The sequence below is a fragment of the Lichenostomus cassidix genome, chromosome 3 (genome assembly GCF_008360975.1).
Source record: "Lichenostomus cassidix isolate B80296 chromosome 3, HeHo_3.0, whole genome shotgun sequence".
NCBI lineage: Eukaryota > Metazoa > Chordata > Aves > Passeriformes > Meliphagidae > Lichenostomus > Lichenostomus cassidix.
Genome location: NC_139483.1, coordinates 25,046,734 through 25,068,435, shown reverse-complemented (window position 1 = coordinate 25,068,435; position 21,702 = coordinate 25,046,734). Strand labels below are relative to the sequence as shown.

General features: G+C 38.5%; 2 protein-coding genes across 7 annotated transcripts in view; one reads left to right on the top strand and one right to left on the bottom strand.

The window, feature by feature from the left end:
• The first annotated feature begins 31 nt into the window (after nt 1–31).
• Nucleotides 32–20,154, top strand: PREPL (prolyl endopeptidase like). Of its 5 annotated transcripts, XM_085054981.1 has the most exons (15): nt 32–171; nt 767–1,009; nt 3,597–3,797; nt 4,307–4,373; nt 4,753–4,959; nt 6,932–7,055; nt 9,366–9,582; nt 10,161–10,346; nt 11,787–11,990; nt 12,728–12,903; nt 14,311–14,527; nt 14,720–14,869; nt 15,745–15,871; nt 16,762–16,844; nt 17,656–20,154. In XM_085054981.1, exons 2-15 carry the CDS (start codon nt 791–793, stop codon nt 17,734–17,736), a joined length of 2,259 nt encoding a protein of 752 aa, XP_084911107.1. In that variant the 5' UTR covers nt 32–171; nt 767–790; the 3' UTR covers nt 17,737–20,154. The 5 variants fall into 5 exon arrangements, with proteins under 5 accessions (XP_084911107.1, XP_084911110.1, XP_084911108.1 ...); XM_085054984.1 differs by lacking the exon at nt 32–171 and having other exon boundaries at nt 444–1,009; nt 3,600–3,797; nt 4,756–4,959; XM_085054982.1 differs by lacking the exon at nt 32–171 and having other exon boundaries at nt 444–1,009; nt 3,600–3,797.
• Nucleotides 18,835–21,702, bottom strand: part of SLC3A1 (solute carrier family 3 member 1) — a 20,070-nt gene continuing 17,202 nt past the window's right edge. For both annotated transcript variants that reach the window (XM_085054988.1, XM_085054987.1), the window contains 2 exons: nt 20,275–20,391; nt 18,835–19,471 (listed from right to left, as the gene is read on the bottom strand). In XM_085054988.1, coding sequence (XP_084911114.1) covers nt 19,031–19,471; nt 20,275–20,391 — 558 coding nt within the window. In that variant the 3' untranslated portion in view covers nt 18,835–19,030. The remainder of the gene's footprint in view (nt 19,472–20,274; nt 20,392–21,702) is intronic.

Sequence of the window (21,702 nt, the reverse complement as noted above, 5' to 3'; positions counted from 1 at the left end):
ACGCCTCAAGACGAGTCGCCCGTGGCCTCCGGGCCCGGGTACGGGACTGCGTATGGCACGGAAAGCCGCGCTGGGGGCCGTGCCCGCCCGCCCGCAGTTGCCCCGCGCCCCGCGCTGACATCGGCGGCGCTCGGCCGCAGCGGCTGCTGAAGCGACCTGCCGCCATCTTGGGTACGGGCAGCGCCCCCGGGAGCGCTGCTGCCCGCTGGCAGCTCATCCCGGGCAGCCCCGGCGCGGCGGGAGCGGGAACGGGAGCGGGAGCGGGAGCGGGAGCGGCAGCGGCAGCGGCAGCGGCAGCGGGAGCGGGAGCGCCACGGCGAGTCCTTGTGCGGATAAAAGGAGGAGCGGCGGCGGGCGGAGGGGCAGCGCTGGCGGGAGCGGGGCGCGGTGGCCCCGGCGGGACACGCGTGGCCTGCGCTCAGCAGTGCTCCTGCTGCCGAGGGAGCCTCGGGAGGGAGCGTGGGGTTGGTGTTTGATGATGGGGGAGCGGGGGGATGACTTCTCCAAACTTTCCCGGTGTTTAGTGCACGATTGCACCTCCCCTTTTGCTCATAGTTTGACTTGAGTTAAACTTCGGGCCGCCAGCGCTGCAGGTTAAAATGCTGGGATCAGTTCTTAACAAACAGCCCAAGTTTTAGTTACTTCCTTCTCGTTTGATCTAGTGAATCAATCGCATTTCTCTGAAAGAGGGAGTTTCGCCTGCAGTTTATGTTGTGTATATTTCACACACACGCAGTGTAAATAATCTGCAGTTTGGGATTTCCAGAAATTCCAGGTTGGCTATCAGGAAATGAAGGTTAGGATGTGCTGCGCTGGACTGCGAAATCTTCTCCAGGGGCTGGCCTTCCGTGCCAAGTGCTACTCTAGGCATGACCCTCCTCAAACAATGTGTCCATGCAGTAAAATTAAACCAAAGAAGTGCCACATCCTGGCCCATTCAGAAGGTACATGCACACAAAGGACTGCACCACCTGGGAGCATCCTGCCATACAGATTCTTTTCCTGCAAGGTATGCTGTTTAAGTACAGACTTGATATCAACAACCACCTTGGAACATCTGTTAAGGGAGCCAGTCATATTTTTCACGTGTTGAAGAAACACGTTTTCCCCAGAGAATTTGAAGAAGAGGGATAAATTCCAGTTATGTTCAAAGACACATAGCATTGTTCAACTTTCCCATGCTGTTTTGACATAAAGCTGCATTTTGGTTGATTTTCCTGCTGTAGTAATTTTGAAAAAAAATGGTGTCTTCCAGAAAGACTTAGATAGTGTCAGGAGAAGACTGCAGGGAGAGATCAGCTAGTGTAGAGGCAAACTGTCCAAACTGATGACACTAGACAGTGAGCTGGCACAAAAAAACTTGACTTTTTCATGCTGACCAGTTAGTAATGGTTTCCATTATATTAAAATATAATACTGACATGTCATAGTCATGCTCATATGTTATAAACTATGCTTTTAAAGGTATTTGCATTGATTTCTGTAAATAAATATTGTGTCGTTGCATGGCAGTATGTCATGTCAGAAAGAGTCAGAGAGTCAGAAAGCAGTCTGAAATAATTTCAGGCCTTCTGTCTCAGTGTTTCTAATACAGATTTTGCCAAAGGTATTGTAAAAGTTTACTGCAGTATGACAGCCTGGAAACTGACTTACATGTGTAAGTACTGTTTAAAAAGATTTGTGTTTTGATGTATTTGATCCTAAACATGTTTTCAGATGGAAGCGTGGTTGTCCTAAATTCGTTTGAAATTGACAATATTTCTTCACAGGTGACACAAAGTTCATCTTGTTGTGACTGTTTTATTTGTCACTGTAAAGAGTCCCTAAGTCTGTGTGCTAAATGTAAGCAAATATGTCAAGGAGAACATAGGAGGTCTGGATGGACGAGAATGTGTTGTTCAGTTTATTCACTAGCACTTCACTAACACAGTTACAAATGCTGCTCTGTGACTCTGGGCCCAGGATACAAACACATGGGTTTCATCTGAAAGGAAGCTGTGCCTGGTTGATTTGGAGCAAATGTTTCAAAGTGATTGTCACTGAGATCCTCTGCTATCCTGAAGATCTTTCTAGATAATTGGCTTTTCCCCTGGCAGGGAGGTGTGCAGTAATTCTTCATATATTCCCACACTGTGACTGCCAGCTGTATATAATATAGCCACATGAATACAATGGGAACTGCTGAAAACAAAAGGAGGGCAATCATCAAAAGATTCATAAAGTATGGAACTTGTCAAAATAAGTTGTGGATGCTAAAATTTTACATAGGTATAAGGGGAGACATAGATATATGACATACATGAGAGAGACTTTTTAAATATCCAGAAACCATGTTCAGGTCAGGAACTTCCCTGAGCTAAAATTGTTGAAAGCTGGGGGAATACCTGTTTGGGATAATAATCTGGCTTGTCCTATTCATATGCCTTCCTAAGTATCCATTTATGGCCACTGGGAGGTTTTTATTTGGTTAAATCTAGCTTGGGGGATGATGCTCTCTTAAAACAGTTTTTCCAGTGCCTGGGGTGAGGTGGTACAATTTTGGCATCCAGCAGTTTCTTTCTCCAATCACTCAGTTGCTCCAGAGCTTCTCTAAGAGCTTTCACAATTTCTTTGCCTTGTGCTTTCTTTGCCTTGTGTCGGGTGAGAGGGAGCATTGGTCTGAACCAGTGACAGACCCTCTCAGCTCTCATCAGTGATGTGCTTTATGTTCACAGGGAGTTTGGGAACTGGAGCAGAGGGTTTTCCTTCAGAGTCTACTTGAAACACTCACACTTTGGTTCTCATGCATTTCTGAAGACAAACTAGGAACAAACTAACAGTTCTTGATGGAAAATGAGGATGGAATATAAAGCATAGGCTGCTTTTTAAGCTTAGACACATTCACATCATGCATTAAGTGTTATAAAATGCTACTTTGTGTGATCTGTGCAGTGTTATGTAGTGAAATATATGTTGTGAAGCTTATTACTTGATCAAGTGAGATTTCACAGCATGCAAGAGGAAGTGGCATTGTTCTAGCAGTTTTAACACATTTTTAACATTTTTACAATAAAAGACATCTTTGTTGGTGGCAAGGTAGCAGTAGTCTCACATTTCATGGAAAACCAGATCCTTAAACTTATTCCTGATAAAACTGTTGCAGAACCCATATCAGTTCACTGCATCACTTCATGCTGCACCTTGTGAACATTTATATTAACACTTCTGAGGAGGTGGAGCAAGAATCTGAACAAGCTGCTAGGACTCCTAAGTACAGGGACACAGAGGTGTGGGCGGTATTTTCTAGGAAAGGAAATGAGAAATTACTCTAAAGACAGGAAATTATTGAAGAAACCTGTGAAGAAGGAAAAATAATAGAATTCCATAAGAACTAAATGTGTCAAGTAAAGCACATTTGACAGTGCCTCCCCAAAAGATCAGGAAGGCTTAAAATAAAAACATACTCCAACTGCAGTTTTTCTTTCTAATGGCATGAACTGTTGTAATAATGCAAAATTTTGGGGTTTGGGCCTGTAGCTCAGGAGATACTGCCTCAATGTATTCAGATTGGTGTACAGTGCGCTTGCTTGTAGCCATTGTTGTTTTTCCTTACTTAGCAGGGAGGAACAAAAGTCCCTTCCAAAAGGAAGCAAAACACATCCCTAGTAACTTCAGACCTTTTGCACAAGAACCTTCTGAAATCAGAGCAGGAAAACTGGAATGACATTTCACCAACATACAAAGCTATGACAAAGAGAATCAAAGACAAACTGGAAGAATTGCACAACATGTGTACACTCAATTCAGAAAGCCCAAGGGTAAGTGGCAAACAATACAAGTATTTCTCATCATTGACCACAAATAAAAGACAGTGAAGCCATTCCTGCTATAAAATGCTGTTTTTCTGATTTTTTTAATGGTTGAATATTTTAGTAATTGTTGATAGTAACAGCTTGTGTTTAGAACAGCTTATACCTGCTATGATAGTGAATTTACCTCAATTTCTCCATAGGCAAAACCAAGAAAAGATGAAATAATCATCTGGCTTTTGGATAAAAAATATAAGGCATTTTAAGTTGCTCTAAGCACAGTTGCAGGTGATCTGAGCCTTCGGTGAAATTTAGAGCAGGTAGAGGTAGCTTAATTACTGTAACTGTGAAAAAGCCTCTCTGATGTGTGCAATTCCTTCCTGAGTATCAAGTATAAGTTCTGTACTTTGTTACATTTGTTACAATTTGTTACATGTTACAATTCTGCAGTACAGAAAAAAGACTGAATATAGGGATTCAAAGGACATAGTCTAACTATGTTTGTTTGTACTGAACAGATAAGGTTTGGAGAGAATGTGTACTTTGAAGAGAATGGCTGCATATTTCTTTCAAAAGCAGATGATGGTAAGGGATTTCTCTTCCTAGTATGGTAGGAGTCTTAAAAAAGGTGTACATGTATCACTTACTGTTCTTTTCTTACATTAATGCTTGTCTGTTTCTTAACTAAAAATACTATAAAAACGCTTACTAGAAGCCAAGATCTACACATTTTAAATATTTTTAGTAATAACTACAGGACTTTTTTTTTTCCCTTGGAATTCTAGTTTTTTGTTTAAAGTGCATTTGCAAATATCTTGCAAGACAGGTATTTGGTGTTGATAAATTCCAGTAGAATGTTTCTGAATATTGGAGGCAGATTTGTTAAATATAGACATAACAATCACTGTTCATTTTGACAGTGTCTTAATTACAGGATTTTTTGCTATTTCTTTTTTCTCTGTAGTAGATGAAGGAAATGCTTACATTTTATTCAGTACTGAAGATCTTGGCTTTTCTGATGCCTTTATTCAACGGATCAGAATTTCACCAGATCAGAGATACATGGCCATTAGCTTAAAAAGTGAAAATTCTGAAGAAGCAACCTGCATTATTATGAAACTTGGTAATTTTCCTGTTGTGGAAAAAGTAATTCCAAGTGTATTTAACTTTGGTAAGTTGTTTATAAATATCCTGTAGATCATGTAAATTTTCAACACATTTTTCTTAGTTTACAAATAATTTTTTTTTTAACAGAAGGCAACATTTAATTCTTATAGACGTTGAAATATTTCTTTAACACTGCACAATTACAGGTTTTCTGTTGTGGATGAAAGGCACTGCTTTCTGGATACAAGTTTTTCTTCACTGTAAAAGCAAGCATTTATACATGTTAGAACAGTTGTGCATGTAATAATTTTTTCTATTGAATCCAATATGCTATATTAAAAATATAATGACATGATTGTTTGCCATGTAAAGATCTTCTTAAGAAATATTCTAGTTGATAAACCCTTACAACTACAACTGAAGTCACTGGTACCTGTAGACAGTTAGATTTGCTTGAAAGGTGTGAAATGTGAGTATGGGCTGGAATTTCAGCTGGAGTCTAGGATGTGGGTCACACTTCAGAGCCCAACAAAGTCAGCATGGCCTTGAATCAATTCTTTCAGAATAGATTACAGAGCTTTATACTGCTGCTAAAAGAAGCAGAAGTATATTGAAGTGAATGGGAAATAATTCTTTTATAGGCTATTAAAAAGTGTAGCAAAAAGAGTATAATAGTATGCATACAGCGTTCTACATCACGTACTTTGGATTATGTTGTTAGATGTCATCAGGTCCACACAGTGCAGTAAGCAATTTGCCTGGGCAGGGCAGAAAAATAAAACTCTAGGTAAAACTTCCTTCTTAAAAAATGAGGATTAGCAGGACTTTAGTGTTGTGTTTCCACACTGAAGATTATAATGCCTGTTGAAAATAAAGCATGCAAATTTGCCAATGACATTTTACACTATACTTGATTTGAACATCTGTCTATGTTGACCCAGAAGAATCTGTACAGTTGAGAAACCAACATCTTGTTGCCTAAATAGGTGTGGCAGGTAATAAAAGTACAAAAGATGACTATCAGAATGGTAAATTCTGTAAACTTTGTGAAGTATGAGTGAGGTACAGAGGTATCATGAAGCACAGGGGTGCCTCAATCATGAGCAAGAGAATTAGGTTATATAAATACTTGCAAAGTTCATATGCTTGTATTGAGTGATATGCACTAGCAGGGAGACAAACAGAAGTTCCTGAATATTTACACCTTGATTTCTTCATAGGCTAGGCTATAGAAGAACTTGGATTTCCCCTCTAAAGGCTTGTCTTCATAGTAAACCCTCAGCTACCTGTGCACTTTGGAGCCACATTGCTGTTCAGAAAGCAAAATATTTGTGTTACTTCGGTGCAGTACTTCCTCGGATTTTGTACTGAAAATCTGTATTTATGCATAAGACAGCATACAATAGCTTTTAAAAGCATATGTGTTAAACATCATTCTGGTGGCTGTAGGAGCAGCAGAGATGACAGTAATGTGGCTGGATTAGTCAGAATAACAAGGTTCCTGTATTTATACCTTTCTATGTTGGTGAACACATACACGAGCATAGAAAACTGGAGAATTTTTGTCTCAGCAGTACCCATGGGGCACATGCATCAGCTCTTTTCTCTAAATGGCTTGTGTGCAGTCACATGCAGCAGTGCAGAGCTTATTATGTCTTTATTATCTTGCTGACTCCATGTAAACCTCTCTTTTAAACAGCCACATCTCCTATTTTCCTGTTACCTCCAGAACCCACACAGGGTCAAGAGCTTCCTGCTACTGGGCCCTGCAACATTGTCCTCTGCTCTTTTTTTTTTGTTTGTTTGTTTTTTACTATGTTATGAGATTGTTGTTCTGTGGTATTCAGAGAAAACATGGAAAAACCATTTGGCACTTACCTGAGTCCTCACAGGATGCAGAAGTGCTGTCCTCAGTTCCATGTCAGCTGCAACCCTCCTTTTTCAGCACTGGGTCCAGTGTCCATGGAACTCCCATTTTCTCTCAGTAATATCACACCCTTGTCTGAATTTCATATGCATTTGTCTTTTTTTTCCAGAATGGGCTGCAAATGATGTTCTGTATTATACAACTCAGAAGAACTTGAAATGCCAGAATGTGTTCATGACCACTTTCACTTACCAGAAACATACTAAGTTAGTTTATACAGAACAAGATGCAAGGTAATACTTACCTAAAATATAACAAGTCTTTTACATATTTTAGAGTATTTTATATGTAAAATGTAACTGGTTCAGAAAACAAAGTGTTCCATATCTTATTTCAAACAGTAATATGCATTTTTAAGTTGTGTTCTGCTGTCAGTAGTGCCTTATATAGTCTGAGAATGTGCTCTGTTCTCCTTTTGATATGTGATCAACAGAGATTTAACTCTCCCCTCTTACCTCATGAGTTCAGCTGAGTTTATAAATGTCAAGGTCACTCTCAGGTCAGGGTGTCCTTTAATGAATGTGTGACAGTTTCATACAGGGTAAATCAGACTGTGGATTTCATTTTGTTTTCTCTGCTATTGATGTCTGATACATCTTTAAAAAAAAATACATAAGTTCAGGCTAATCCTTGCTCTGGGTAATGGATGAGCAAAATCATTACAACATTCCAAGAGACAGAACTATTGTTGACTGAATACCCTCTCAATAACCTTTCTTCAAGCAGTGGTTTAGGAAGACAAGAAGGTTCTTTGCTAAATTGAGTGCAGAACTAGTTTTTCAGCACTGCAGCATGTGGTATATTTACACAGCATTCCATAAATATATGTGATTATTCTTAATTCTAGTTACATATTAAGTAAAGAAATTTCAATTATACTTTCATCAGGGAAAAAAAAAAAGAACCCAGAAAAAAAATCTGCAGTGGAGATAGAATAAATAAGATCCCTTTTTTCCAACTGCATTTGATGCATAGTTTTGGAACATCAAGTTGCACTGACCTGGCACTTCCCCACAGGGAAACTGTTGACATAATTCTGAAGGTCACAGTCATTACAGTAAATCTACTAGAAACTTACTCTAAAGGTTCATGTGCTATTGCAGCTCATAGCTGAACTCCTTCATGGAAGATGGCAAGACATTCTTTTGTATTGCCATTGAGCAGTTCTGTTCTGCATCTCACCAGCTCTGCTAGTTGCACTCAAATATTTTTAGAAGCTGAAGATTTCTTGACTTCCTTGAAAAGAAAAGCTACAAAGATTAAAAAATTTGTAATATCAAGGTCAGAGTCCTTCAGGAGAAGTGTAAGATGCATTTCAGCTCAACCTTCTCAGAGGCAGGATCAGCAGAGCTGAACTCTTGGAATCTCTGCTGAATGCAGTGCCACATTCTTCTCAAATTCATGGGTATTAGAAAGGCAGGAGGTTGATTTTTCTTGCAGACTTTAGGTCCCCCTCTGTGCCTGTCCTAAAAATGTCAAGAGGGTGCAATTAGAAAAAAAACAAATAGTACCAAAAAATTGAGTTCATCCACCTGCAAACAATTAAAGGCACTGAAAATGCAATGGGGAAAGCATCCTTTTCTTCACCAGTCAAATATTCTGAATTCTATAGAGATCATTATTGCAGTCATGTATCTGGTCTGTATGATGGTATGTATTATGGTACTCAACCCTGCATTTTCTTGATGGAATCTGGATCTTTGTGTTGGATAGTTTTGCTTTTAGAGACATCCAGTCTTAAGGTTTAAAAAAGGCAAAGAGACTGTTCTGATCCAAGATGTGACATTCCAGTTAATTAGGATGACTCTCAGAAATTTGAATTTCAGCCTGAACTTCTCTATTAGCATCCAGCCACTGGTTATCATCCTGCTTGCTGTTTCTAGATTTTAGAGGCATTTAAAATCTGTAGATAGTTCCTAGTTTCTTAGTTCGAAAACCACATCCTACTTTTCCAGCTTTATCACTGCAACACTGTCCATCTTGCCTCATATAGGCCTCTGTGCTATTTTTTTAATAGTAATTTTTGTCTTATTTGCTTCAGACAAAGTTAGGTCAGTAGCACATATACATTTTATCAATTTATTTTTATAACAGCTCTTTTGTTATTGCTCTTCCCACATTATGTCATTTACAAATTTAATTATCCATTACTACCTTTTTTTTTTAAATAGGGTTACAGGCTCAATAAAAAGTTCTACATCTTGCCTGAATTTTAAAGCCTGTATGTACAAGTGAGCTTCAGTGCATTAGTCTGGCTCAGTGATGGAAAAACCTGGATTCAGCTGGGCAACAACTGAACTGCCTTCCTTGCAGATTTCAGGTTTCACCCACAAGATTGTGGGGTTTTAAATCCCAGAGTAAATGCTGCAGAAGTGGGTCTGGGAGGCAAGTACCCTGACATTTCTCCAGTCTACTTGCAGGAATGCTGTTTCTTACCTTGCGGATGGAAGCCCATGATTCTGAAACAACTGATGTATTTTTAAAATACTAATAAAATGTAAACTTCTTTTTTCTTTCTTTTTTTTCCTAATTATTCCCTACAGATTCTTTGTAGACATTTATTGCACAAAAGACAGGCGTTTTCTCACTATCAACAGCAACAGCAAGACAACCTCAGAAGTTTGGCTGGTTGACTGCAGACATCCCTTTGAGTCACCTGCTCTTGTACAAGCAAGAACCACAGGGGTCATTTACCACATTGAGCACAGAAAGGACCAGTTATACATTCTTACTACATATGGAGAACCTGCAGAATATAAGGCAATTTTGACTAATAATTACATTCATAGGATTAATTTAGATACTTATTGCAGGTCATATAGAAATAGAAAGGTTGGCTTTTAAGTCTGTTCTTGACAGCTTAGTGAAATAATTTAAGAGAGGGGGATACATGGATTGAAAGACTGATGGTGCTGCATGGAGTCTCTCCTGTAGCATGCCAGTTAGATCCTAACTCCTTTGACAGCATCAAGAAATGACTATGCATTGATGACAGGCATTTCCCCTATATCAAAATTTAAGTTGGTGATCTCTGTCTATGTAATCAAACTCATCTACAGTTCTGCTGGCCATGCTGAAAGCACTTTCTGCATTACTGCCTTCTATAGAATAATCTTTGGGATGGGGTCTTCTCCAACTGTTACTAAATTGTTCTTCCATTTTGCCCAAGGGAGTTTAAAAATCTCCACTTTTAGACAGGAAAACAACCCAAATACAAATAAGTAATTTTTTGCAAGAAAAATGTCACGTAAGATCACCTGTCTGATCCTGTCCATACCTCTCATTTGTAACTCTTACTCCATTTTAGTAATACAAGGTTGTTTATCTTTTTTTTATAGTTGATGAAGGCACCAGTAGCTTCCAGTGGTAAGGAAAACTGGCAGTTAGTTTATGCACTGGAAAAGAAAACCAAGCTAGTAGACTTTGAGATGTTCAGTGATGACTGTATTATGTTCCTGAAGAACGCTGGTCATCTTTACTTAAATGTGATTTCTTTTGTTTCACGCTCAGTTCAGTCAATAAAGGTACGTTTTAGCTTGGCTTAAGCAACATAATATTTTTCCAGCATTATTTCATTTTTTTTAACATAACATTATAATGAAAGCGAAGATAAAGTCCAAAAGTAAAGGTGGTTTGGAAACTGTTAATACTGCCAAATTCATCATTATGACTAGTTGTATTACATGTGGCTGGTCTTCAGGATTTCATGTGGTGGCTTATTGCAGCATTTAGGAAGTTAAAGAGCAGCAGCTATCCTGTGAGTCAGTTCTTTCTTCAACATGTTACAGTCAAGCTCTTCACAATACAGCTGATTTTTAATGTAAAATAGAACCTGGTTCCCTAAACACTCTACTTAGTTTAACTGGACCTATTTTTGGTTACACTCCTTGGTTTAAGCAAGGCTCCTCCCTCAGGAAAAAGATTAATGTTCACAAAACAAGTATGGATACTGTCCCATAATAAATGAGAAGAGCTGATATTGCAGTACAATTGGTGCAAAGTATTTTCTTCCCTTCTCTAGTTGTTAAATACTTGTGGATTAAAAACAAAGTGACTCAATCCAAATTCATGATTTCTGAAGACCATTCAGATGAAATATTTAATTGATTTGTTTTCCTGAAAAATACAGTCTGAACAACTCACAAGTTTATTGCAACAAGCTGCCAATGCTGCACTCTATAACACTGCTATAGAAAAAGGTTTTCAACAAAGTACACTGTATGGTCTCCAAAATCTTCATTTTTTAAAATGGTCGTAGTTTATTTATTCAGAAAGGGCCTGCAGTTACTCAGGAGAACTTGGACTTTTGCTGCCTTTTCAGAAGCCTCTAGCAACCTAACCCAAGTAAGTAATGGTCTGGCAGAGGGTTTGGCTATGTCCCTGCTGCTCTCAAAGAATGAATCTTGATTTCTTTCATTCTTAACAGAGTTAAAAACCTTAAATATAATAACAGTAAGTGTCTGAGGGTGAATGTGCCAGGAAAAGGTTTTGTTCTTCACAATGGCTGGCACTAGGAACAAAGTTAAGAGGCAGGGGTTTTCAGTGGCTTAGCATTACTGAGCTAACTCACAGTAAAAGCATAATAGCTGACATGGACTTGGCTGTATAACGTGTTGAAGTAGAACTGGAAATGCAAGGAAAAATAGGATCTAAAAAATAAAACTAATGCAGAATCATTTGAAATGTTTTATTTAGAAAAAAAAAATCACTAATGCCCATTTTAAACTGAATTTGAATTTATTTTTCTTTATTCTTTGTCCAACTTTATCCAATGGCCTCAGGGGAAAAGTTCACCAGTCTTTCACTTTTTGACTGTTTCATTACTGGATTTAAAAGAAATACAGATTGTGCTACGTATAAACTGAAGATAATTAATGTCCAAAGTCTTTTACTCTGAAAGACACATTAAGCAAAACTTACAGAAGCAGTGTAAGGGTCTCACTTGAAATGCCATGTTTTCTCAGCTACCTACATGGGCCTGTGAATTTGAATTGGAACCTCATCCTGAACATACCAGCAGCACTTGCTATTTTCAGCTCTCCTCCCCAGTACACCCCCCTAAGCGCTTTGCATATTCATTTAAAGAAAATAATCTCATTGAACAAGCTGTGCAAGAGGTACCAATTATTACGAATTGTCACACTACACGTTTACTAGCTAAAAGCAAGGTAAGATTTTTCAGTCTTTTTTCCCATTCCTTTTATTCTTTCCTTCCTCCCCACCCATTTAAAGAAAGTGCATTTGGCAGGGAACAGAGATTAAAAAATGTAAAGAGCAGTTGGTGCTATAGTTACTAAACAGTGGGTGTTTTCTTCAGTGCTATAGAGAAGAACAAGAAAGAGTCGTGATTTTTTTCCCCATTAACTTGGGTATTCCAGAGGAGATAACAGCACACGATGAGTCAAGAATCTTAGTATAAGTGAGAATTGCTAGTTGATGCATGGTATTGTACTCCACATGATAAATGAAAAAGGTGCCAGCTGTTGAAAAGAACACCCCACAACCAGCTGCACAGTGCAGATCAAGAAAGGAAAGTTTTAACAGCCTGAGTTTAAAAATTTGGAGATGTTAATAAAGAGTTTGTAGTGTGGTAAGTGGTAAACTCTATTGTTAATAACATATATTCTTGATGTTAAAGGGGGAAGGAAGACTCGGGTGCTTTGGCAGTTTAAAAACACCTCAGGTGTTGCACTTAAATGAATTTATACTCTGCATCTGTAAGCCCACACAGCAGAGGTTCAGTCTCATGCTTTATTTTTCAAGAGTGCTTTGTGCATTCTAAGTGAAAAAAAATTACTGTAATCAAAAAAACACATTTTAAAATAAATAATTGAAGTTTTCATTGCCATGTGTCATTGAGATTTCTGCAATGTCCCTTATTGTAAAACTACTCCTTCTTTTCCAGGATGAAACTTTGGTGCCAATTACAGTTTTTCATAATAAGAATTCTAAAGAACTACACAGGAGACCACTTCTAGTTCATGTATATGGAGCTTATGGCATAGATTTGAACATGAGCTTTAAAGAAGAGAAGCTGATGTTAATTGAAGAGGGTTGGATATTAGCATATTGCCATGTTAGGTAAGTCAAATATAAAGTGGAAATAAGATTTTATTTTACAGGATATACAGACATTTCTTCATGTACAACTAAAGACATACCAAAATAATTTTTCATGTACCTATGCCTAATTATTCATCTCTTCTTAGATTTTTTATTTAAGTAATTTTTAAATTTACCTCAAGGGAAAAAAACCACAAGAGCCCACTGCATTTTAGTTTTCTTAAATCTACATGATGGCTGTATGTAACTTTTAATCTTTTCAAGTCTCATTACTTCTTGTCTCATCTTTGCTCAAGAAGAATTTCAGTTCCATGCTCAATTTGCAGTGACATGCTACCTCCCTCTCTCTCTGAGAGCATTGTGTGCTAATGATCAGTCTGTGTCTTCTGAAAGCCATTTACCTTCTACAGCAACAACTAAGCATTTAACCTGCAGCTCTTGTTCTTTTATTGGCTAAATCCTCTGTCTCCAGTTTAGCTACAAATCTACCAGTTTTATAAAACTGCAATGTACAATAGGCTTCAAATTTTTCTCAGTAGCTAAGGAAGATAACAAAAGAATCGCTTCAGGGAGGGGAAGGAAGGGGAGGAATGAGTAATTATTTGAAATACCAGTCCCAAAACAAATTCAGCAAATATATTCAATCTGCCATGCTCAGTGGCAAGCATTGTGCTGTTCTTCCTAACACCCCACTAAGTATCTTAAGCTGCAAGTTAGTCCTACATGAAGATGAATTCTTCATCCAAAGATGGCAGGCTAACCAAATAATCAATTTTAAATACGAAACCAGAAAAGGAAGCTCCAGGTGGCTTAGAACCAAATTTGTGGTTGCATAGAAAGAAATATAAATGTTTTTGTAATTCTGTATTACAAAATGTAACATTTCAAGTTGCATTTGAAATTCACAAATTAGGGGGAAATAAAACCCAAACCCAACTTTCTAACAGTCTCAGAATTTAAGCTAAGCAGAACATGAATCCTGAGGGTCTGATGTCAACCTCAGAAATACTATTTTACTGTTTCTAATAAGTAATAGTGTTTGTAATGGAAGTATTGGAAATATTTTAGATATTTTCATAGTTTCCTTTAAAAAAAGATAAAATTATCTGATTTTGTATTGCCTACAGTGGAAACATCATTTGCAAAAGTGTTGCTTTTCCTGTGGATTCCAGGACACAAGCACACGAGGGTGCAGAGTGCCCTTATAGAGTTAGCATTTTCACCAATCATCATGCATGGATTTATTTTGACTTCACGTTTTCTCTTTTAGCCATAAAGATGGGTAAAGGCAAAACCAGGGAAGAGTTAAATGGGAAAGCAGACTATGATTGCAACTCTGTGGCTGCTGCTGTTCTTTTGTTATCTGAAGCTACGCCATGTAATGCTTTCTGAAGAGACTCCAACTTGAATTGCTTTAAATTTCAGGGGTGGAGGAGAGCAGGGCCTTAGCTGGCACAGAGATGGATGTCAGCATAATAAACTCAAAGGTCTCCATGACCTCAGGGCTTGCATCAAGCTGCTGCACCAACTGGGATTGTCTCAGCCCAAACACACAGCACTGGCAGCCACCAGTGCTGGGGGAGTTCTTGCAGGAGCCCTGTGCAACACTGACCCAGAACTGATCAGAGCCATGGTTTTACAGGTGAGCTGCTGCAGGCCTGGTACAGATTACAACATTAAACTGTATTATCTCTCTCATTCTACCACTTTCAGAATTGGAAACATTCCAATTCAAAGCTCACTTTCCTCATTTGTTTGAGAACACCTAGACTCAGATACTCAAGGTCCTCTGTCCTATTTGCCAATCTTTTCTCTTTTTTTTATGACTTCTAAGGCTCCTTTCATAGATGTTCTAAATACAATGATGAAAACTCATCTCCCGCTGACAATTGAGGAACAAGAAGAATGGGGAAATCCATTAGAAGATGAAAAATGTATGAAATATATCAAAAGCTATTGCCCATACCAGAATATTAAGCCACAGGTAAAACTATGCTTTCTCTGCAGAATACTACACACATAAAGTGTAGTGATTTATAAGAAAACAAAAAGTAGACAACTGAAATTGGAACAAAAATGCCAATATAAATTATTTCAGTAATATTCTTAGCAATAGTTGGAGTCACAAGTGACTACTGAAATTAACCCAATGTCTTCTCCTAAATGATATAGATTTCTAAACTTGCTTTTGTTTTAGGACTTTCAGGAATCAATTATCATATAGCAAATCTCAGCATGCAAAATGCCTTCTTTTGTGGGGGGGGTCTGTTATTCCACTGTGTTTTGCAGGCTTTGACACAGGAGGAAGGAGGTATTTTCCACTGATTTAATACCTTTCCAGAGGTATTAAAACAAACATTGCAAGGGAAGAGGAGCTATAGCTTTGGCATTGTCATCTCAAGGGAAATCTTTATCTATTTGCCACTGTGTTAGCTGTGTTGCACAGCTTCATTTAGTAAAATTCTTACTGTTTTAAAACAAACAACCTTTTCTGTGCAGAAAAACTGCAAAAATAAACCTCAGCTATTGTTCTAAGGTGAACCATTCCATGATTATTACTCCCTTTTTTCTTTTTTTGCAATCATCAGGAAGCAGACAGGTATCAGACCTTTACCAGTGGGGAGAGGATGTTTTTATGACCTTTTGCAAGTAGATTATCCCCTACTATTAAGTCATTTTCCAGACCAAAATACATTCTACAGTTACAGTGATAAAACTCCTAAAACACCCACTAAGTAATTATGTAATAGATGAGTTTTTAGATAAACCCTAAAAAGTTGTATAGTACAAGAAAAATATGTTACTCTATGAGAAAGAGCAGTTGTCAAGTATTGAACTGTTTTTGATTTTTAATCTCAGTGTTATCCATCAGTTTTTATCACGGCGTATGAAAATGATGAACGGATACCACTAACAGGAATTTTACAGTATGTTCAGAAGCTCAGGAAGGCTGCACTAGATCATGCCAGCAAAACAAGTAAGAAAGGTAAGGATAAGAGTATCATATATAAATGGAGATAGCTGAAGCAAAATCTTAATAGTCATGTAATTAAACACCACAGAGATTGACTCCTCCTTAAATTAATCCAAACATAATCCCATATCATCAGCTGCACAGCAGGCTCAGGACACCCTCTCAGATGCAAAAACATAAAGATTGGGAGCCTATGAGTGGGGCTCCCTCTTTCCTAGACCTCAGCATAGGGCAATTGCTGGACAGTGAGAGGTGAGCCCACATTATCAGTCCAGCTGCTGACAGGGCCAGACTGCAGTTCTCAGCAACTCTCAGAGAAAAATTTTATTTTTGCTGCTGTGCAAAAACCTACTTTTCTCACTTTGCTAAAGCTGCAGGTCCTTTGTCCAAGTTGGAGTGACAACAAGGCCAAGACACAGGTGCTTTTATACCTGAAACTTAACCCTAGCTTTGGGACAGTTTCCAGCAAAAGGTACATTCAAGCCTGACAATTTTCTAGTACCATCTAATCTGGGGAGAGGCTTTTACCATCATTACCAAAAGAGATCTTGAATAACCTTTTCTACATTTTATTATGCCCTGTCTCTGTGCAGCACAACTGCAATGGTTGAGAAATTGCAGCAGGTGCTGTTGTGCTCTTTGTACAGAAAGAAAAGAGCATGTCTTTGCAAAATTACTCAGAGAAAACAAACACACTAAGTAGATGAATATTTTTCAAATATGTAGTTATTAGAAATACAGATAATTCATTCAGAATGCCCTTTATGATTCTCTTTTGTTTCAAGGAAGAATAGAAATTCTGTCAGGACAGAAGGCAGAATTAAGTATCCTTAACTCACATCCCCACCTAATTTTTCCTTTGTTCATTCAATGTAAAGTGATCACCAGCTTAATTGTTCCAGGAAATTGGATTCCTAATATCATCTTAGATGTCCAGGCAAATGGCAGTCATTGTGATTCATCCTGGGAGCACTCACTGAATGAGGTATGTTCCCTTTATTGCACAGGTCCATAATGTGTTGCAGGGATGTGTCCCCTCTAGGGGTACTTCAGCCTCAGTAGTTGGGCAGTCATTGAATGTGTGTTTAAAGGATAAACTGCTAGAGCAACTGCTGATTTTTTATATGTATATAAACCTAAAAACCCAGAAATCTTTATATATAATTATATATATTTAGTTTTATATATATATATACTTGTACAGATATAAAAGAGACAGTGACAGAGCCAGATTATTGAAATAGCCTCAAAATAGTGTTCAATTCCCAGTGTAATGTGCTAAGAGCTTTGAATGAAAGGTTCCAAGTTGTGCAAAACATCATTCCAGCAGGAAAGTCTTGCTCTGTAGAGTATTAAGTGCTTAAAACTGTCATACTATTTACTCCCATCTTCCTCATGTGTAAAACATACATGATGGGTTGGATCTTTACATTTTGAAATGCATGATCTGTGCTATCAAAGCTATTACAATTAGCTTTCAAGATTTTGCACTTTATATGAGTGTGCATGTTAAAAGCAACATATGTCTGCCAAGACCTGACATATTTTTAGTGATGTCTCAGACTGTCACAGTTGGATACAAATTTTATTCCTGTTAATTTTAACAAATCCTAGAAAATGCTAATTGAGTTGTTGTGAAAGTTATTCCCAAGGTGAATTCTTTCAGGAAAAGCTACACGCTGTCTTAGAGCAAGGTATTTCTTAGCATTATTATGGGAAAGGAAGATGATTAGAACAGCTGAAGGTTTATAGTGCAAAGAATCTTACTTTGTAATAAAATATTTTCATTATTTAAGGTTGCAAGACACCTTGCATTTCTGAACAGAGAACTTGAGGAAGTGTGCCATCCCCAACATCCCAGCAAATCCTGCAAATAGCTCCTCAACACCCTGACCACCTGAAGAACTTTGGGTCAGATTTGGATTTGTATGGAAAGCAAACACCTTCTCCAGAAGATCACTCCTCTCATATCCCTGTTTTATGGGCATGAGCACACAAAGCTGGGTGTGGCATTGCCTTATAAAAACACAGACCAAGAGCTGCATTTCTGCCCTGCCACGCTGTGCAGAAGCAGCTGCCGGCAGAAATGAGGCTGATCGTGTGGTGGGATTGACCCAACTGCAAAGAACAGGATTCCCAAGAACTGGAATTTTAGCAGAACTCTTTGATCTGAGTACATTAAAAATCTTGCAGTTACCTTACCTAGCATGGTAATCTTAAAAAGGAGGTGCCAAAGTCCCTCAGGAGGACAAGGTCACTGTCTCAGAAGATGCCAGAGTATCTCCAGAGAATAAAACAGTAAGAATGCCCCGCTAAAGCAGCCTGATTCATAGCTTAGCTGCCCTCTGAGCAAGGCACAAACCTGCTGTGCATTGTTTGTTAAAACAGATGTGTGCTGCACACCTGGGGCCACACCAACCACTGCAGGTGCAGCAGATGCAAATCAGAGCACAAGAACAAGTGTGACATTCAGTAGAGTTGTTTCAGCAGCTTACTCTGAACTAAAGTACACAGCCTTCACCTCAGCCTTATGGAGAAAAAGAAATAAGATAATGCAAATGTATTCTAACTCAGCAGGGAGGGTGGGAATCAACTGGAAATGCAGTTCTGAGTGTGGAATTGGATATATTAGCTATATTTGGTTTCTTTTCTTACTACCTTTGAGGATAATCAGAGCTGCTAGAGTTAAGAGAAGAGGTAAGACATCACAACAGTATATATTAGTCTTGCTTGCACTTACCTGTTTTAGCAAATATAGGGCCATCCCTTCTGAATAAGTTTTAGAAATCTGCAGACTTTTAAAAAGTTACAGTGAACTGCCACAGGCTTGGGATCCCACAGGAGCACTTAGAGACCAGCAACCTCAAGGGTCAGCACCCCACAAGCAACTGTTCCCTCTCCTCCCAAAAATAAATGCCTAAACAGGACAGTTTTTTAGAACAGGTTTACTTTTCTTCTCCACAGACCCAAAGGGGTAGTTTATACTAGACTTTTTCCTTTTAATCCCAAATACAGATACAAGACAATTATGTATCTGTTTGATTTTTCAGGACATTTATTTTGAACACAAATAAAGTTTTAAAAGCCAAAGAAAATTGAGTATTTTTAGCATTTCCCTGGAACTAATATCTCCTAAATTAACATGAAAGCATAGGTATTCTACTCTTGCACTTAACAGTTCTTGTAGAGTAAATTGAGGGCCTTGGAATAACAAGCTTTTTCTGCCACAAAACACTTCCCTTGAAAAGCTTCCATAGTATGAACAGGCTTTGCTGTTTTATATTCAAGGACCAAGCCTTCTCCCATTTCAGTTATAACTGCCTGGGTCATGACAACTTTACCAGTATTGCTAGAGTGAGTACTGAGTCTTACAACAGCTTCAGATGGAAGGTTAGGAACTATGGCCTTCAGGTCTACTGTTGACTCCTGGCCAAAGTTGAGCACCATCATGAAGACTGTGTCCAAGCCATCCAGCTCCCTGACATACACAAACACGTTGCTGTCATTCCAGATGTGGCACATCCAGCCTCGATTCATGGCAAGCTCATTGTTCCGAAGCAAGGTCAGCTCTCTGTACAAGCTCAGTGTTGAGTTGGGCCAGCTCCTCTGGATCTGCAACAAGTCAGCACCAACAGGGTCAGTGCTTGGCACTGCAGGGAGGAAATACAACTGCCTCCTCACACCTACTCAGTCTGCTGACAATGTGCCTATCAGAATTCCATGCTGACAATTATCCCTCTTCAAATTTGTCTGCCAATTTCACTGAAAAACTGCTTTTTCTCAGGCACTTCCTTGGCATTTGTGGAGTGGCAGACACAGAAGTTATTAGGCATAACAATTCTCCAGCAGTAATGCTATTGCTTCCTCCCACAGCTTCTTTTTAGTACTGTGGATTCAGGAGAAAACCACAGCCATTCAAAGCTTGACACTGAACCTTTTTCACTGAGTCCAGGAAAGTCACAGTGTCTATTTAATGTATATTTTTGCTATCTTAATTTTCTTTTCCTGTCTTCAATTTTGGCCGGCACCGTAGGTTTCCAAAGTTTGATTCACTGCTCTGCTTATGTTAGAGTTGAACTATATTAAGTTCTTGTTACAAAGCCAGTGCTTTCTATAGCTATAGAAATGGAAGAGACCAGTTTTCAATTTAGTATCAAGAGGATTAAAAGGATGTTAAAGAGCCAAATTACCACATCAACATCATAATTGTAGTTGCTCTGCTTAAATGAATATAGATGAAGTAGGCTCCTTGTCGTGCAAGGATTTCCTTTTCTAATAAAACTTATGAGGATTCAGTGCTTTCTTTTTCCCTTGAGTTTGTTCTTACTGCCAGTGCCACTGCTAAAAGGAAACCAGAGCAAAACAGACACATTAAAATATTTTGAGACCTGTCTGTCACACATGCAGATACCTACTTCCACATTTACACTTTGATAGTCAGAGTTAACAGGTAACCAGCTGCTGTTGCCTTCAGTAAAACCAGCATTAACTTTTCCATCCCACTGCATGGGGGATTTCTCTGGGAGGGTCGCCTAGAAAATGAAGTGGTGATGAGCACATTAAAAAGTTATTCTTTGAATAACATGTTCTCACATCTCCAAAATTATCACCATTGCAGCATTGCTTTCTTTGGTTTAAGTTTAAATTTAATGAGGGTGTAATTATGCTCCAAATCTACGAAGAAAATAAGAACCAAGACAGTTCCTGAAATGGAGGGGAGTGGATTGTCTCTGATACAGAGTGGATTGTCTCTGGGTAAAACGTGGAATTCCCAAATTACTCTTGCCAGAGTTGTCATCCTTTGCAACAGATGGTTGGATAAAAGTTTACTGATGGCAGGCAGGATATTCTGATAAATATCTAGACATACAGTGAGTGAATATATGAAGTAATGGGTCCTTAGAAGAGGTGTCACTAAAATAACAGTAAACAACAAGTGACTGCTGTTCAGTGTCTGTTCTTTTATAACTACCACACTTTTCACCCCAGCACTCTTCAAGCTTATATTTGCAAGGGGTACAATTTTGACAGGACTGTTTGTGTTAGAAAGGTAAAATTATTATTTCCAAGAGCAACACTATTGAAAACCAGCTTTTAGCTGATTAAAAAGTGTCGATGTAAAAAAGTCTGAAGTTCTCATTTTAAAGAATTCAGAAAAATTCTGAAAAAGCTTCCTCATTGTTATTGAAGAGCTGCCAAAAGATCTGACACTTAAATTTAATGATATAAGAGGGCATAAAATATTTTGCACATATTCAAGTGTTTGTTTTCCATGAAAACTGTTTTTCATAAAAAAGGACACTTTTCAATACAATCTGTCAGAACAGCAGCCTAACAAAAGAAATTGTCACTTTGCTTTGTGACATTATAAATAATGGGTTTCTCCTTTTTAGCATATTCTGAAAAGCAGAGATAAAAAAACCCTAAGTTTTCAACACTGGTAACACTGCCTCTCATCTTTACCTCTTTCAGTGTCTCCTGAAGTGTTTGAAATGCTGGGGCTAAAGATGATATCCTGAGCAAATAGTCTCCATCTTTCTAAGACACCCATTAATCAGGGAACCTTCCTCTCCAGACTGAGTGAAGGGTGTGTTTGCATTGTTCCAAAGCCCCGAGCCACAGGGTAGCCACTAAAAGAGAGTGAACCCTGAGGAGCTCAGGGCGAGCCACTTTTCTGAAGAGAATCACTCTGTCAGCAGTAATCAGCAGCAGCAAGAAAATGCAGGAGATTCTTTGACCTAGGGGTTTCTCCGATGAAATGAGATTTCCTTTTAAATCAGAGAATCATTTCCTCACATCTGAATCAGACAAACCTGGAGATGATCCCGTGCTTCAAGTACCTC

Excerpts from the sequence above, each read along its gene's own strand:
- PREPL (XM_085054981.1), top strand. The coding sequence starts at position 791 with ATGAAGGTTAGGATGTGCTGCGCTGGACTGCGAAATCTTCTCCAGGGG. Across the intron at positions 10,347-11,786 it reads GCTCAGTTCAGTCAATAAAG|CTACCTACATGGGCCTGTGA; the intron begins GTACGTTTTAGC and ends ATGTTTTCTCAG. Across the intron at positions 14,870-15,744 it reads ACCAGAATATTAAGCCACAG|TGTTATCCATCAGTTTTTAT; the intron begins GTAAAACTATGC and ends TTTTAATCTCAG.